This window comes from Salmo salar, chromosome 24 (assembly GCF_965601325.2).
Source record: "Salmo salar chromosome 24, fSalSal1, whole genome shotgun sequence".
Lineage (NCBI taxonomy): Eukaryota > Metazoa > Chordata > Actinopteri > Salmoniformes > Salmonidae > Salmo > Salmo salar.
The window spans coordinates 46797953-46815135 of NC_138314.1; the positions used below are offsets into that span (position 1 = coordinate 46797953).

Below are 17183 nucleotides of genomic sequence, written 5' to 3' on the forward strand. Positions count from 1 at the left end.
AGGCTACTGTGCTGTTGTCTGATTGGACACCGAGGCTACTGTGCTGTTGTCTGATTGGACACCGAGGCTACTGTCCTGTTGTCTGATAGTGGACTTATTCCCAATATGATCTGGTAATGAAATAACATGACATATACATTTTGTTTTCCATGCTACACAGCCTACTTAGAATAGGCCTACGAGGGGCTTGAAGTAGACTACTTAGAATAGGCCTACGAGGGGCTTGCAGTAGACTACTTAGAATAGGCCTACGAGGGGCTTGCAATAGACTACTTAGAATAGGCCTACGAAGGGCTTGAAGTAGACTACCCGAACAAGTAGACTGCTAGAAGAGGCCTACATTGAAATGCAGACATTACTATAGCTCTCGTGTTGCTTTTTAATTTCCTGTGATTTCATTTTTTTTTTTTTTATTATTTTTTTTTGGGTGAGAGATGTGGCCACTTCCGTTTGTGTTTCCCACCGCTTCAATTGAAGCGTATTCTGTTGCGATAAAATCCACGTACGGTTTATTATGAGAACGACAACATCTATAATGTTGGTTTCAACTTGGCGTTCCATACAAATCCTTCCATTAAAAATAAAAGAAGAGGGGAACCTGGTTTTTGGCTATTTTTCTCATGATAAAAACAATGCTAATAAACAATGCTAATACACAATGCTAATAAACAATGCTACCGCTATTCATGGATTATATTATGTGTTCTATTCATGGATTTTATTCTGTGTTCTATTGATGGTTTTATTCTGTGTTCTATTCATGGATTTTATTATGCGTTCTATTCATGGATTTTATTATGCGTTCTATTCATGGATTTTATTATGCGTTCTATTCATGGTTTTTATTCTGTGTTATATTCATGGATTTTATTATGCTTTCTATTCATGGATTTTATTCTGTGTTCTATTCATGGATTTTATTATGCGTTCTATTCATGGATTTTATTGTGTTCTATTCATGGATTTTATTGTGTTCCATTTATGGATTTTATTCTGTGTTCTATTGATGGTTTTATTATGTGTTCTATGCATGGATTTTATTATGTGTTCTTGCATCAGACACACAGGCTACAGAAGAAGCACCATGAATGCGTCCATTCTATTTAGTCAGGCAATGTCCTCGTTATTATCACATATTTTACAATGTAATACTAATATTCATATCAATGCATTGGCAAAGGGCAAAAAAAAAAAAAAAAAGTATTTATTCTTAAAGTGGTTATGACCTACTTTTTCTTTACACTTTTTAATGATTTTTTTAATGGGGGGGGGGGCGTTCTACACTGGATATACACAAAAGTATGTGGACAACCCTTCAAATGAGTGGATTTGGCTATTTCAGCCACACCCGTTGCTGACAGGTGTGGCTGACCTTACCGTGAAATGCTTGCTTAACAAGCCCTTAAATCAACAGCGCAGTTCAAGAAGAGTTAAGAAAATACTTACCAAATAAACTAAAGTAAAAAATTATAATAAGTAACAAAATAACAATAACGAGGCTCTATACTGGGGGTACAGGTTAGTTGAGGTAATATGTACATGTAGGTAGGGGTGAAGTGACTATGCATAGATAATAAACAGCGAGTAGCAGCTGTGTAAAAACAAATGGGGGGGGGGGGGGTGTCAATGTAAATAGTCCGGGTGGCCATTTGATGGCCGTGCAGCAGCACACAAGCCTAAGATCACCATGTGCAATGACAAGCGTCGGCTGGAGTGGTTTAAAGCTCACCGCCATTGGATTCTGGAGCAGTGGAAAGGCGTTTTCTAGAGTGATGAATCACTTCACCATCTGTCAGTCCAACGGACAAATCTGGGTGTTGGCGGATACCAGGAGAACGCTACCTGCCCCAATGCATAGTGGTAACTGTAAAGTTTGGTGGTGGAGGAATAATGGTCTGGGGCTGTTTTTCATGGTTCGGGCCCCTTAGTTCCAGTGAAGGGAAATCTTAACGATACAGCATACAATGACATTCCAGACGATTCTGTGCTTCCAACTTTGTGGCAACAGTTTGGGGAAGGCCCTTTCCTGTTTTAGCATGACAATGCCCCCGTGCACAAAGCGAAGTCCATACAGAAATGGTTTGTCGATATCGGTGTGGAAGAACTTGACTCGCCTGCACCAAGCCCTGACCTCAACCCCATCGAACACCTTTGGAATGAATTGGAACGCCAACTGTGAGCACAACCTCACTAAATGTTCTTGTGGCTGAATGGAAGCAAGCCCCTGCAACAATGTTCCAACATCTAGTGGAAAGTCTTCCCAGAAGAGTGGAGGTTCCCGTGTGGCTCAGTTGGTAGAGCATGGTGTTTGCAACGCCAGGGTTGTGGGTTCGATTCCCACGGGGGACCAGTACAGCGAAATAATGTATGAAAATGTATGCATTCACTACTGTAAATCGCTCTGGGATAAGAGCGTCTGCTAAATGACTAAAATGTAAAATGACGTTGTTATAGCAGCAAAGGGGAGGACTAACTCCATGCTAATCCACATGATTTTGCGATGAGATGTTTGACGAGCAGGTGTCCACATACGTTTGGTCAAGTAGTGTATCTTACAAGGATAGACCATTACACTTTAAAATGTTAATAAAAACGGCTCCATTAAAAAAAAAAAGACATACCGGTGTAGCTGGTTGTTATTGTCGACCAATCACAGTGGAGGCTCAATGCGTAGCAAAGTGATTTCTAAATCAATGTTGAATTACAATTACGGAATGAAGTTGGCTAAATGAGAAGGAGTAGAGTGTTTTGTTTTTATATGAATGGAGTTGTTGTTGACATTGGACAGGAAGTGCAGCAAAACAGCCTCAATTAGCCTTGTTACTTTAGCTAACTTAGCTGGCTGCTGTAGCTAGGCTAACTTAGCTGGCTACTGTAGCTAGGCTAACTTAGCTGGCTACTGTAGCTAGGCTAACTTAGCTGGCTACTGTAGCTAGGCTAACTTAGCTGGCTACTGTAGCTAGGCTAACTTAGCTGGATACTGTAGCTAGGCTAACTTAGCTGGCTACTGTAGCTAGCGAGCTTCTTTACAACAATTTGATACAGTCAAGACAGGCACTACCAGATGGTATGATGAATAACCTTTGGCAGCAACAAGTTTTTCTAACTAGCACGAGTCGGTTTGGCTACTTTCTCTCTCCCCCCTCTCTCTCCCTCCCTCTGTCACACACACTGGCCCCTGCTCCTCTCTCCCAAACAATCTTGACCTTATTTTTAACTACAGTTGAAGTCGGAGGTTTACAAACACCTTAGCCAAATACATTTAAACTCAGTTTTTCACAATTCCTGACATTTAATCCTAGTAAAAATTCCCTGTCTTAGGTCAGTTAGGATCACCACTTTATTTTAAGAATGTGAAATGTCAGAATAATAGTAGAGAGAATTATTTATTTCAGCTTTTATTTCTTTCATCACATTCCCAGTGGGTCAGAAGTTTACATACACTCAATTAGTATTTGGAAGCATTGCCTTTAAATTGTTGAACTTGGGTCAAACGTTTTGGGTAGCCTTCCACAAGCTTCCCACAATAAGTTGGGTGAATTTTGGCCCATTCCTCCTGACAGAGCCGGTGTAACTGAGTCAGGTTTGTAGGCCTCCTTGATCGCACATGCTTTTTCAGTTCTGCCCACAAATTTTATATAGGATTGAGGTCAGGGCTTTGTGATGGCCACTCCAATACCTTGACTTTGTTGTCCTTAAGCCATTTTGCCACAACTTTGGAAGTATGCTTGGGGTCATTGTCCATTTGGAAGACCCATTTGTGACCAAGCTTTAACTTCCTGAATAATGTCTTGAGATGTTGCTTCAATATATCCACATCATTTTCCTACCTCATGATGCCATCTATTTTGTGAAGTGCACCAGTCCCTCCTGCAGCAAAGCACCCCCACAACATGATGCTGCCACCCCCGTGCTTCACGGTTGGGATGGTGTTCTTCAGCTTGCAAGCCTCCTCCTTTTTCCTCCAAACATAACGATGGTCATTATGGCCAAACAGTTCTATTTTTGTTTCATCAGACCAGAGGACATTTCTCCAAAAAGTACGATCTTTGTCCCCATGTGCAGTTGCAAACCGTAGTCTGGCTTTTTTATGGCGATTTTGGAGCAGTCGCTTCTTCCATGCTGAGCGGCCTTTCAGGTTATGTCGATATAGGACTCGTTTTACTGTGGATATAGATACTTTTGTACCCGTTTCCTCCAGCATCTTCACAAGGTCCTTTGCTGTTGTTCTGGTATTGATTTGCACTTTTCGCACCAAAGTACGTTCATCTCTAGGAGACAGAACGCGTCTCCTTCCTGAGCGGTATGACGGCTGCGTGGTCCCATGGTGTTTGTACAGATGAACGTGGTACCTTCAGGCATTTGGAAATTGCTCCCAAGGATGAACCAGACTTGTGGAGGTCTACAATTTCTTTTCTGAGGTCTTGGCTGATTTCTTTAGATTTTCCGATGATGTCAAGCAAAGAGGTATTGAGTTTGAAGGTAGGCCTTGAAATACATCCACAGGTACACCTCCAATTGACTCAAATGATGTCAATTAGCCTATGACATAATTTTCTGGAATTTTCCACGCTGTTTAAAGGCACAGTCAACTCAGTGTATGTAAACTTCTGACCCACTGGAATTGTGATACAGCGAATTATAAATGAAATAATCTGTCTGTAAGCAATTGTTGGAAAAAATTACTTGTGTCATGCACAAGGTAGATGTCCTAACCGACTTGCCAAAACTATAGTTTGTTAACAAGAAATTGGTGGAGTGGTTGAAAAACTAGTTTAAAATGACTCCAACCTAAGTGTATGTAAACTTCCGACTTCATCTGTAAATGTTGCAATTGCGATTTAACTTGCGATTTAGAGAGAAACATTTGGGCAAAACTGTTGGAATGATGGAAATAGAATGATTATTCTAATTATATAGTTAGAATGTAATAGTGGGTTTGTGACGTTATGTAAATATTTCAGAAAAAGTGGGAGAAAACACCTGTAACTTATCCAGAACGCTGCAGCCCACCTGGTTTTCAACCTTCCCAAGTTCTCCCATCCCGCTCCACCGCACACTCCACTGGCTTCCAGTCAAAGGTCACATCCACTACAAGACCATGGTGCTTAGCTACAGAACAGCAAGAGGACCTGTCCCTCCCTACCTTCAGGCTCTGCTCAAACCCTACACCCTAACCCGAGCACTACGTTCTGCCACCTCTGGTCTCTTGGCCTTCCCACCCCAACGGGAGGGCAGGTCCCGCTCAGCCCAGTCCAAGCTCTTTATCTGTCCTGGCACCCCAGTGGTGGAGCCAGCTTCCCCCTGAAGCTAGGACAGCACAGTCCCTGCCCATCTTCAAACAGTATCTTAAATAATCCTTCTCCAAGGGATGGTTTTCAATACCGTGAATACCATTGAAACTTAATTTTAAAAAAAAATCAGTAAATACCTTCAGTCAACTAGTGTAATACATTAGCAGATAATGTTCCTCATTCCACCTGTCAATATAATTGTTCATTATGAAGCTTACTGGTAGTCCCCAGTCACATGGTGTTTGTTAACAAGCACATAACAACGAGGCCAGAGACTTGTGAGTCACCCACTGTGGTGCAGCATGCGCCAGGTGATCTATTGTAGTTACAGTATGGAATTCACAACTAAATGTTTGCCAGCTAGATATCTTATAACTATTAATCCTAAAATGTGTTAAATGCTCTGCAGTTGTGCATTTGGTTTGCTAATTTTGTAGGCATCTAGCTAGTTAGTATCTTGCTGTCTAATATTTGTTTTGCTCGTACATCAAACTGTGAGTAGCATTTTTTGAGTTACATTTATGAAGTTATGAGCTGGAATTTCTGGGATAAAGTTATGAGCTGGAATGTCTGGGATAAAGTTACAAGCTGGAATGTCTGGGATAAAGTTACGAGCTGGAATGTCTGGGATAAAGTTACGAGCTGGAATGTCTGGGATAAAGTTATGAGCTGGAATGTCTGGGATAAAGTTATGAGCTGGAATGTCTGGGATAAAGTTATGAGCTGGAATGTCTGGGATAAAGTTATGAGCTGGAATGTCTGGGATAAAGTTATGAGCTGGAATGTCTGGGATAAAGTTATGAGCTGGAATGTCTGGTATAAAGTTATGAGCTGGAATGTCTGGGATAAAGTTATGAACTGGCATGTCTGAGATAAAGAAGTTATGAACTGGCATGTCTGTCCTGCAAATAGTTTGTCAGAGACTGTCATTTGCTATGAGATTCTACATTACATTAGAATTGCTAATCTTCTAGATTACAGAGGCTCAGTCGTGTTTTGAAAATAGCGCCCCTAGTGTTCAGTACCGATTATTACCCAAACATCCAGGGATGTAACACGGTCGGGATGAAGGTGTGACGACCTGGATAGCGTTCAAACCTAATGTACAAACAACATTTCTCTCCAATCCTATCGAAAAAATAATAATAATAATGTTATGAAGTCATACACAAGTTTAATCGCACGTGAAGTTTCAAACGTATTCTGTCATTATTAAAATGTGTAACGTTATTCAAATATTTAAAAATCAGTCGTCTTCCTCAAATTAAAGTGGATGATGAATCAATATTTACGAGAGGGAGGGAATCTGATTTCATTGGTCCTCAAACTCACAGCTCAGAGACTTAATTCAGGATATATGGGAGTTATCCCTGAGTTAACCTGCCTGAGAACAGGTTAGTTCTGAAGGATTCATTTCCATTGAAATGTACCTAGCTGGCTAAAAAGGTGAGCCACTTTCCAGGTGTACCTCTTATCCAGAGTTGAACGCAATAGTTGATCAAAGTTAGCGTTGCTAATTTCTCCAACCGCGTATGTAGTATAAAGGGCGATGGCCAACTCATTGTCATGTTTGACAGGACAATTCCATAAGAGAATAGAAAACAGACGGTCGAGGAAGATGAGAGACACCTACCTGTTGCAAGTGAGGAAGTGCTTGAACACGTCACAGTTGGACAGGACCGGATGACTAGTCATGTGATTCATCCACCATATCAACCCTTTCCTCCTTTTAGAGATGAAGTCTTCCTCAAAGCGTCCCTTGGCTTGTTTCTCTGGGATGTGGGGTACCGAGATGACAGGGAACTTCTCCACCAGCCTGGCATAGAGCCAGTCAAAGTGTTTATACCTCCTGTTTACCTGGGTCTGTGTGTGGGTGGGCGTCAACTTGTAGGCAATGTAACTCTTCATCCCTTTAAACTTGGTCTGCTTGGTGGGGTCGTCTATGGTACAGGTGAAAGGGTATGGGTTTTCCTGCCATTCTGGACCGTATTGTCCCGTTACAACACATATCTTATCCCCATCTTTTACAAACCCAGCTGCCTCACCTAACACGAACGCTTCCCCTCCTGATTTCACAAAGGTTGAAAACCTATTGAGGTTTCTACTGACCGTGGCAGAGCTCTTGGCTTGTTGAGCGTTTCCACTTCTGGACATAGAAGATGTTGTTGACACGCTGTATGTAGACGATCCATTGGCATCAAAATCCCCCTGTTGACTACCCACAATAACCCCGGGCTCGTCAGCCACTGTCGAGGTGTCATCCCAGTCATCATCCCAGTCTTCATCGCTACCCTGGCTGGCTTGGTATCCGTGTTGCTGCTGCGCGGTGGCAGGCGGTGTGAACGCTGTAAACGCGGGCGGTGTTGTTGTTGTTTTGGACAAGTTTTCAATTTGATTTAATGTTTTATTCGAGGCGTCTCCGAAACCTCCGGTGGGAATATTGGCGTATCGGGATCCCTGGTGAGTATCCTCCGATGTGCTGCTGTTGTTAAACGTAGACGCGGTATCTTTATTCAGTATCTCGACGTAGGACGCCGGGAATAGACCTCTGTCGCCTTTGCCGTTGGATCCTTCTAGCCATCCTTCAATGTCCTGTTCGCTGTACAAACTCACTATTTCATTTTCTTTTAATGATATCTCCCCTGTGTTTTCGGAAATGAAATCGTATAAAGCTCTCGCCTTGAGCGCCATAGTTCAATAAATGACTGTAGTGTCTAGCGCCCCAAATACAAATAGCCAGTAAACTCTTAACGGGCTTGCCTATACAAACTACACTAGTTCTGAAGAAGGCACACTCCCTCCTAAATGTCCCTTCTGAAGCGATCTACCTCGCAATCCAGTTGTCTTTTGTTACTGTAAAATAATAATAATAAGTGCAATAAAATCCCGTTACTTCGTCCGAGTCTTTGCTGTTTAAAATTGAAGGGACTAGTAGCAGCGGGTGTCTCCTTCCTCTCTCATCACACACTCCCCTTCTCGCAATTCAACAACCATACGCAATCAGTCTGGGTAATGGAGGGTGATATGAGCCAGAAATAAGTCTAGGCAATCGTACCACCCTGTGGTTGTCGCCTACTATTGAACGTCTGACTGACATGACATAATACCATGTCTGCGTGTAACTGACATGTCATCACACCAACGTGCGTAGTTTATATTTATATTATTAATTAAATCTCAACCATAAATGTTAGAAATGTACAGTTTTTTTTCCCAGTGTAAAAAACGGAAGGGTATTTTCCCCATTGTAAAGTAATGGAATTAGGCTAGGTTGCTAATGGTTTTACATGGTAAGAGAAGTTTATTAAAATGGCGTTCAAAATTTCTGTACTTTTCTTTTCAACAATTTTTTTTAAAAATCCAATTTGTTTTATTTTCTATCAACAAAGACTCAGATTAGTTCAGGTAATATATGTAAATATGTGATGTCACGCTAAAATGTGTTAGTGTTAATGTTTGTACGAAAATAGCGTTTAACAGTTTGCTAGCTTGATGTTAACCAAATGTAGCTTGGCCCCCAGTAATTTAGATTTTATAAAAAAAAAAAAAAATGAAATTGACACTGATAGTACAGTGAGTTATATGTAATGTGTAGATGTATGGTGACTCCAGATTTGGATTAACGGACCAACGGGTTCTGCCATGGGAAAGTCCCTTGACAGGTACCAGAAATGGTGGGAGGACAATCTGAAAGTATTTATCTTTGCAGCGTCCAGGCCTCCAGAATACTCGCCCAATCACCTGCTGTACGGATGGAAGCCGCAACTGTTTACTGAGGTAAGCAACGCAATTGTGTATTAATTATTGCCTGTACTGTAGTATGAAACATTTGTGATTGACTTTGTGTTTTTCTATTGTTGTTTTTGTATAACATACTTTATTATCACTGATACAAGTTGTTGAACCAGATCAGAATGCCTTCGAGGACCACCTTCAAGCAGGGACTGAGAAGGATGTGGAGGTTTTTGACCAGGTAAAAATGTCTGCTGTTCATTTATTTTCCTGGCCTTCCAAGAGATATATAAGAGATGTATTTGTAATAACATAAAATATAATTGCATTTATTTCTATTATCAATCAAGGTGAGACTGAACATGGAGAAGGTGCAGGAGAAACAGAATGAGAGCCACCGGAGGAGAATCAAGGGGACAAAATGCTTTGAACATCCGGGCTAATGACTTGGCTTGGAAGAAAGACAAAAAGGAAGGCGAGACCTGCGAAACCTTCCTGCTCTTTCGCTCCTAGCTTTGGTCACCATCTGTTAAGGAGAAGATAAAAATCTCACATTATAACTATTTGCATTTGCATCCTCATGGTGGGCGGCATTGCCATGCTGTCAGCAGTACCAAAACTGGCCCAGGGGTTTATCTCCAAATAGTCAATCTCAAGGCCAACCGCTGGGTCACGTTAAGTGACCTGGGGCGGCAGGTAGCCTAGTGGTTAGAGGGGGCGGCAGGTACCCTAGTGGTTAGAGGGGGAGGCAGGTAGCCCAGTGGTTAGAGTGGGCGGCAGGTAACCCAGTGGTTAGAGGGGGCGGCAGATAGCCCAGTGGTTAGAGGGGGCGGCAGGTAGCCCAGTGGTTAGAGGGGGCGGCAGGTACCCTAGTGGTTAGAGGGGGAGGCAGGTAGCCTAGTGGTTAGAGTGGGCGGCAGGTAACCCAGTGGTTAGAGGGGGCGGCAGATAGCCCAGTGGTTAGAGGGGGCGGCAGGTAGCCCAGTGGTTAGAGGGGGGCGGCAGGTAGCCCAGTGGTTAGAGAGGGGGCGGCAGGTAGCCCAGTGGTTAGAGGGGGGCGGCAGGTAGCCCAGTGGTTAGAGGGGGGCGGCAGGTAGCCCAGTGGTTAGAGGGGGGCGGCAGGTAGCCCAGTGGTTAGAGGGGGGCGGCAGGTAGCCTAATGGTTAGAGGGGGGCGGCAGGTAGCCTAGTGGTTAGAGCGATGGGACAGTAACCAAAACGTTGCTGGATCGAGTCCCTGAGATGACAAGGTAAATATATGTCATTCTGCCCCTGAACAAGGCAGTTAACCCACTGTTTCCCCAGTAGGCTATCATTAAAAACTAACTTGCCTAGTTAAATAAACGTTAAACTATTTTTTTTAAGTAACCGCTGCCTCCAGGTAGGTACTGTTAAAGTGTATGATTCCAGTGGTCATCATATCACCTTGGAGTTTCTCTCACAACTCATCTCCATCTTTTCCAGGGACCATCCCTTACCTCCCTCATCAACCCCACAGACAGGTATCCTTACTATTAACATTATTGCATGTCTAATCAAACATTTCAATTAAATCATTCAGTTAACTGTATTTTTACATACCTAAGAAACCTGCAACCTGTGTGTTTGCTTGTTTACGTCTCTGTCTCCTACCCTGGTTCCCTTTAACTCTGCTCCTGTTCTCCAGGACTTAGGGGGGTTCTGCCCAAACACCCAGACCCACCTGATGTCCTCCATTACCTGTTCTCCAGGACCTAGGGGGTTCTGCCCAACACCCAGACCCACCTGATGTCCTCCATTACCTGTTCTCCAGGACTTAGGGGGTTCTGCCCAAACACCCAGACCCACCTGATGTCCTCCATTACCTGTTCTCCAGGACCTAGGGGGTTCTGCCCAAACACCCAGACCCACCTGATGTCCTCCATTACCTGTTCTCCAGGACTTAGGGTCGCTCTGGATAAGAGTGTTTGCTAAATGACTAAAATGTAAGTGAATAGCCTGAATCAATGGGATTCTCCTGAATAAAAAAAAAAAAGTTTTTATCTGTTAAGCTGTTTGCTCTATACATAGGCCCATACCGATTCTATTATTTTGGTCTTTTGCCGTATGCATAGCCAACCACTAATATTCTAAATTGCGGAGCATTTAAAAACCAGCCGTATTTTCCTGAGGCTGAGCAAGACCTTCGATAGGCTAGTAGACTATGGGGGAAATAATCCTGGAGTTAGTCACTGTTATAGCCTAGATCACTTGATATAATCTGGACCGTTGTTTTTTCTAAGGCTAAACAAACAAGGGGTAGTATATGCTTTCCCCCCCCCCCCGTTTCAATAACAAAGGTTAGGCCTATATCCTCACATACCCCATCAATTCGAGCTCTGCTTTTAAACGTAAAACATCTCCATAGAAATGTATAGCCTAAGGATCGCATGGTGACAGTAATTATATCTGTTAAACCGGTAAACTGGGAACTCGGGGGGGGGGGGGGGGGGGTCATATCATAACATCAGTGATTTTCAGGTCAGAGAAAGGTGCCAGAGTTTCTGAATTGGATGACCGGTCAAAACCCCCCCAAAATAATCCCAGTCTGAGCTCGGTTTTTTTTTTTAAATAGGAAGCTCGGTTTTTTTTCTTTCTTTTTTTTCCGAGTTCCAAGTTGTCTTGAACGCACTGAAGTCGGAAGTCAGAGATTGACGAGTTCCAAGTTATTTTGAATGCGCCACTAGATACATAGGCTACCTCTTATTTCTGAATAGGACTACCTCCAACAAAGAAGCCCTTGTGTCTGTATTGTTGTGAGAAATAGGCATATCTACACAGTGATGGTGGCTGGCTGCGATATCAACTAGCCTACAAATTTTTGTATTGAGGTGATGTGTCTATTTTAGCTAAATCGACAAATTAAATTGATTAGATTACTCTGGCAATCAATTCATTTTTTAAAATAAAATCATGTACATGTAGACGTCTGGAAGGTGTTCAAGGTGAGATCTTTAATAATAAATTTACAAGCAAACTGACGTGTACGTGTCACGTGACATGAACGTGTCGGCAGTTTGATGCCATAGAAAAAAACTTGCCTCCATTGACAGTCCATGTTAATTCATGGTGGTATTTTATGGCGCTAGGAAGACGTTAGGTGACTTTGTGAACGGTATCAGTGGCTTCACGAGGCTTAATTCTGGCACTTATCACCCCCTATAGGTGCAGCTAGGGAGATGAACAAACTAATGGCATCACAAATCAAACACTGACTGCTTTGGTTCAGTGGTGTGATTTGAATGATTCTTGATTCTAGATGGTATCAGAATCCTACTGTATTTACAATAGTTCGTACATATCCTTTTTAAAAAATCAGAATGTAACAGTGATGTAAACAATGTCAACAATCTGTAACAATGTAACATCTTTATTTATTTATTTATTTAACCTTTATTTAATTAGGCAAGTCAGTTAAGAACAAATTCTTATTTACAATGACAGCCTACTTGTAAATCCCCCCCCCCCCCGGACGACGCTGGGCCAATTGTGCGCCGCCCTATGGTACTCCCCGATCACGGCCGGTTGTGATACAGCCCGGGATCGAACCAGGGTCTGTAGTGATGCCTCTTAGACTGATAACATCTGATACCAATATTTTTCTATCACATTTTTAAGTGTTTTCCTTCAACAGTGAACAATTTCTGAACAATCTCGTAAGATGTGTACTGTAAAAACAACATGATCACTGATGCTGAAAGCCTCTGTGACGATCGTGAAGATAATAAGATGATAATAAGGAGATAATAAGGAGATAATGAGGAGATAATAAGGAGATAATAAGGAGATAATGAGGAAATAATGAGGAGATAATAAGGAGATAATAAGGAGATAATGAGGAAATAATGAGGAGATAATAAGGTGATGAGGTGCAGCGTGGTGAGTGCTCATGATAAATTTATTTGAACTCAGACCACTAAATCAAAACAATAAACAACAGAAAACGAACGTCACGTTCTGCATGCTAAACTGAGCTGTACAAAAAAAAAAAAAAAGATCCCACACTGAAGGAGGGGGGAACAAAAAAGTGCTGCCCAAGTATGATTCCCAATCAGAGACAATGATTGACAGCTGCCTCTGATTGGAAACCATACTAGGCCAATCAAAGAAAAAGACAACATAGAAATATAACACCTAGAATGCCCACCCACACCCTGACCTAACAAAATAGAGAAATAAAACGTCTCTCTCAGGTCAGAGCGTGACAGCCTCATGCTTAACATTCCCATTCTAGTCATAGATATCATACGTTTTCAATGACTGGAGAGGAACTTCCCTCTGTCCATTTACCAAATTAAATATAAACTTCATATTTGTTCAAATGAAACGCATATTGTTTTAATTGAGGTGAGAGGAGCTGGAGTAACATTTAAAGCGAGGAGGGAAAAAAAATGATTTTTAGAAAATAGATTTTAAATATATCATTACTGCTGTTGTAATAATTAAATAACGTTAGCAACAACAGCTTTTTATAGCAAAGTAGCATCAGATAGAAATGTAACAATAACAATGTTTAGAGAAATATTAGAAAATTTAAAATCACACGAAAATAACAGACACAATGAATCAATCAATCACTCATGTTAGTGGTACTGTAGCAGCTGATCTGGCCTCATCCTTACCTGATCAATACAGTAATAATCAATAATCAACAGTCAATAGTCAATAATCAACAGTCAATAATCAATAGGGGTCCTCCTCACTGTGTTGTATCCTAACAGGTGTTCTCTGTTTGGATTCCACCACCAGTATCCCATCATGACATAGCAGAGCCCTCAGATCCCCCGCCTGCTGTAGTTTCTCAGGCAGTGGGTACTGACGGGTGAAGCTGCGGGTAACAAACCCATGTTCATCCATTCTGGCTCCATGCTGAGCCTTGATCAAGAGCCATCCCTCAAACACCTGAATCATGATATCCTCAGGTCTGAACTGGGACACGTCCAGAAGCACCTGGTAAACAGGCTCAGTCCTCTGGGGCTGGGATGTGGCAGTACCGTCGCTGACCCCTTCTAGCTTCACTACCCCAGGGCCAGGCCTCACTACACCAGGGTCGGGGAAGGCAGGCCCGGGCAGGGCGAATAGGTCATGGTCCTCCACACAGTCGTTCAAGTCCCTTCCTTGGAACAGGGCCTGGTAGCGGACTGGGCTGTTCACCCAGTGGGTTATAGACAGTCCCTCCATGGTTCTGCCTTCCTCCCAGTCCATGTCCCAGAAAGCCTCTTTGTGTTGCTGCTGTGTGGCAGAGAGGAGTGATCTTCACAGTCGCTCAAATCGAGGATAGAAAAGAAAGTGCTGTCTCTTTCAAAACCAAGGTGCATAAACAACTGAGCAAACGGAATATGAGAAGATATCCAGCAACTCTTGATAGGATACTGGAGGTTTGCTTCCAAAGTAAATCTTATTTTGTTAAAACACAGTGCTAGTCAGTCAGAAATACCTTTTTCTTTTGTTGCCATTGCAAAGCAGACGATTGAGATTGGCGGGTCTGAGATCGTGTCGTTCGCGGTCGCTCAGTCTGAAAACCTCTTGTATTGCTGTGGCAGAGTCACTGAGTTTGACAGTCGGTCAGATGAAATCAAGACAGGCCAGGTCTATATTTAGGACAGCGTGTGATAGGTGCTCTGTCAGACTCCCATGTGGCTGTGGCATGGCAGAGGAGTGAGCTTGACGGACGGTTAGTTGAAATCATGGCAAACCTGTCTATATTTAGGACAGCGTGTGATTCTGGTGGTTGGTGGACTGGTGGTGTGGGTATCTGGGGTGTGGGTCTCTCAAGTCCTAATAGTGGTGGGAAGAGATCAGACCTGGGTTCAAATTTCTATTTAACATTTTTCAAATACTTTACATTTGCTTTAGCCTGCCTGGAGTACCAAATGGGTTTGCACTTTTGTAACTATTTTCTTTTGGTTCCATTGACCAGGCAAGATCAATCAAGCCCAGATAAAGTATTAATTTGAAATAATATTTGAACCCAGGTCACACATCTTGCTACTGTGATGACAAACTGTGCTATTTCACCCAGTAGATTTGGGAGTTTATCAAGATTGGATTTGTTTTCTAATTCTTTGTGGGTCTGTGTAATCTGAGGGAAATATGTGTCTCTAATATGGTCATACATTTGGCAGGAGGTTAGGAAGTGCAGCTCAGTTTCCACCTTGTTTTGTGGGCAGTGAGTGGGTCTTCTCTGTGTAGTCAGGTCTGCCTACAACGGCCTCTCTCAATAGCAAGGCTATGCTCACTGAGTGTGTACATAGTCGAAGCGTTCCTTAATTTTGGCTCAGTCAGTCTTTCTCTCCCTCTCTCTGCAGCTCCAGGAGTCAACAGCTGGTTTCTAAACCAATGGACACTCTCCTTCACTCTGTACTTTCTCCAATTACATCGTAGCGTTAGCGTGTGCCTACCATGTAAAAGGGTTCATTCATGTGTATATTCTGCCTCTGTATATAATAGGTTCTTGGTACAGCGTAACTACCATGTAACGACTACCTTGTACGTATTCATTTGAGGGTTACATGTTACTATCTCACGCCTGTGTTCTAGGCATACTACTTTCTAGGCATACTACATACTACTTCCTGTTTATCTGACCCGTATGGCATAGTTCAGGCCATAAGGTCAAATCCCCCCCCCCCCCCCCCCCCCCCCCCATTACACTCTATGGGTCAAACTGGCCTCTGACGTCAGCATGTCGGGGCACCTCCCAAGATGCCCCCCCCCCCCCCCCCCCCCCCAATGGTCTTACTATTGTTTACCTGTTATTATCTTTATCCTTGCTAGCCGCTAACTGTATAGCTTTTAAATTGTTTACCATAGCCAATAGCCTGTGGCCTTCTAACATGCCAGCCTGCCTCTGTACATGAAGAGTTTAATTCCAAAAAACACTACAGTATATATCAATTTTCAGTAATGTTGGTAGATTAGATCACATGTCCAGGGTGGAGGACCAAACAAAGGATCCGCTTCGGGAAAGTCGTATTCCTGGTCGTAATGTTTTCTAAGTTGATGTCCCTCTGATATCCAATAGTTCTTCCCTGCTGTATGTAATAACACTTGAGATTTCCTGTAAGAAATAATACATTAAATAATACATAAAAAAAAAAAAATTACTGCATAGTTTCCTAAGGACCTGAAGTGAGGCGACCATCTCTGTCGGCGCCATCTTGTGCTGCTACCGTGTTGTTATCATGTTGTGTTGCTACCATGCTGTGTTGTTGTCTTCGGTCTCTTTTTATGTAGTGTTGTGTTGTCTCTCTTGTCGTAATGTGTGTTTTGTCCTATATTTTAATTACATTTTTGTTTTTTAATCCCAGGCCACCGTCCCCGTCCCCGCCTTTTGCCTTTTGCCTTTCGTTAGGCCCGTCATTGTAAATAAGATTCTGTTCTTAACTGACTTGCCTCGTTAAATAACCGTAAAAACATTAACAATGGTGTCTTTTGGTAGGAACCAAGAGTCACTGTCTAGATTGATGAGGGAAGAAAAACAATCTTGGGTCTCTCCCATCGAATCACGAGGCAGACATGTCAGAACGTTGCGATTCAGAACCAAAGTTTGCAGGCAAAACCTTTGCTGTGGTGTTAGTTAAGGTAGTTGATGGATACTAGCCCCTTACGAAATGCTTTCCATCTCGCAAGCTAATATTTAGTATTTTATTTAAGTGGATAAAACATTGATGTATAGGGAGGTTCCTCTGTGCCAAAAGCATCCATCATTGAAACAAGACCCTAGTCACTGTGTTGGCTAGTCACTGTGTTGCCTAGTCACTGTGTTGCCGAGTCACTGTGTTGGCTAGTCACTGTGTTGGCTAGTCACTGTGTTGGCTAGTCACTGTGTTGCCGAGTCACTGTGTTGGCTAGTCACTGTGTTGGCTAGTCACTGTGTTGCCTAGTCACTGTGTTGCCGAGTCACTGTGTTGCCTAGTCACTGTGTTACCAAGGCACTGTGTTGCCTAGTCACTGTGTTGGCTAGTCACTGTGTTGCCTAGTCGCTGTGTTGCCTAGTCAATGTGTTGGCTAGTCACTGTGTTGCCTAGTCGCTGTGTTACCTAGTCACTGTGTTGATAGTTACTGTGTTACCTAGTCGCTGTGTTGCCTAGTCACTGTGTTGGCTAGTCACTGTGTTGCCTAGTCACTGTGTTGCCGA

At 42.7% G+C, this 17183-nt stretch overlaps 2 protein-coding genes and 1 long non-coding RNA gene across 3 annotated transcripts in view; 1 reads left to right on the forward strand and 2 right to left on the reverse strand.

Moving 5' to 3' along the window:
* Positions 1-8212, reverse strand: part of snx18 (sorting nexin 18) — a 26526-nt gene extending 18314 nt beyond the window's left edge. The window contains 1 exon segment of the mRNA NM_001173767.1: positions 6928-8212. Coding sequence (NP_001167238.1) covers positions 6928-7985 — 1058 coding nt within the window. The 5' untranslated portion in view covers positions 7986-8212.
* On the forward strand, positions 7601-10018 carry LOC106585957 (uncharacterized). The gene is made up of 4 exons (XR_001324098.3): positions 7601-7754; positions 9004-9071; positions 9203-9267; positions 9377-10018. It is a non-coding gene; the product is annotated as an uncharacterized LOC106585957 (long non-coding RNA).
* Positions 10019-12923: 2905 nt separating this feature from the next.
* Positions 12924-14564, reverse strand: hspb3 (heat shock protein, alpha-crystallin-related, b3). Its single transcript, XM_014172709.3, has one exon. It carries the CDS (start codon positions 14246-14248, stop codon positions 13727-13729), a length of 522 nt encoding a protein of 173 aa, XP_014028184.1. The 5' UTR covers positions 14249-14564; the 3' UTR covers positions 12924-13726.
* Positions 14565-17183: the final 2619 nt, after the last annotated feature.

Coding starts and splice junctions, on each gene's coding strand:
- hspb3 (XM_014172709.3), bottom strand. CDS start 14,248: ATGGACTGGGAGGAAGGCAGAACCATGGAGGGACTGTCTATAACCCAC.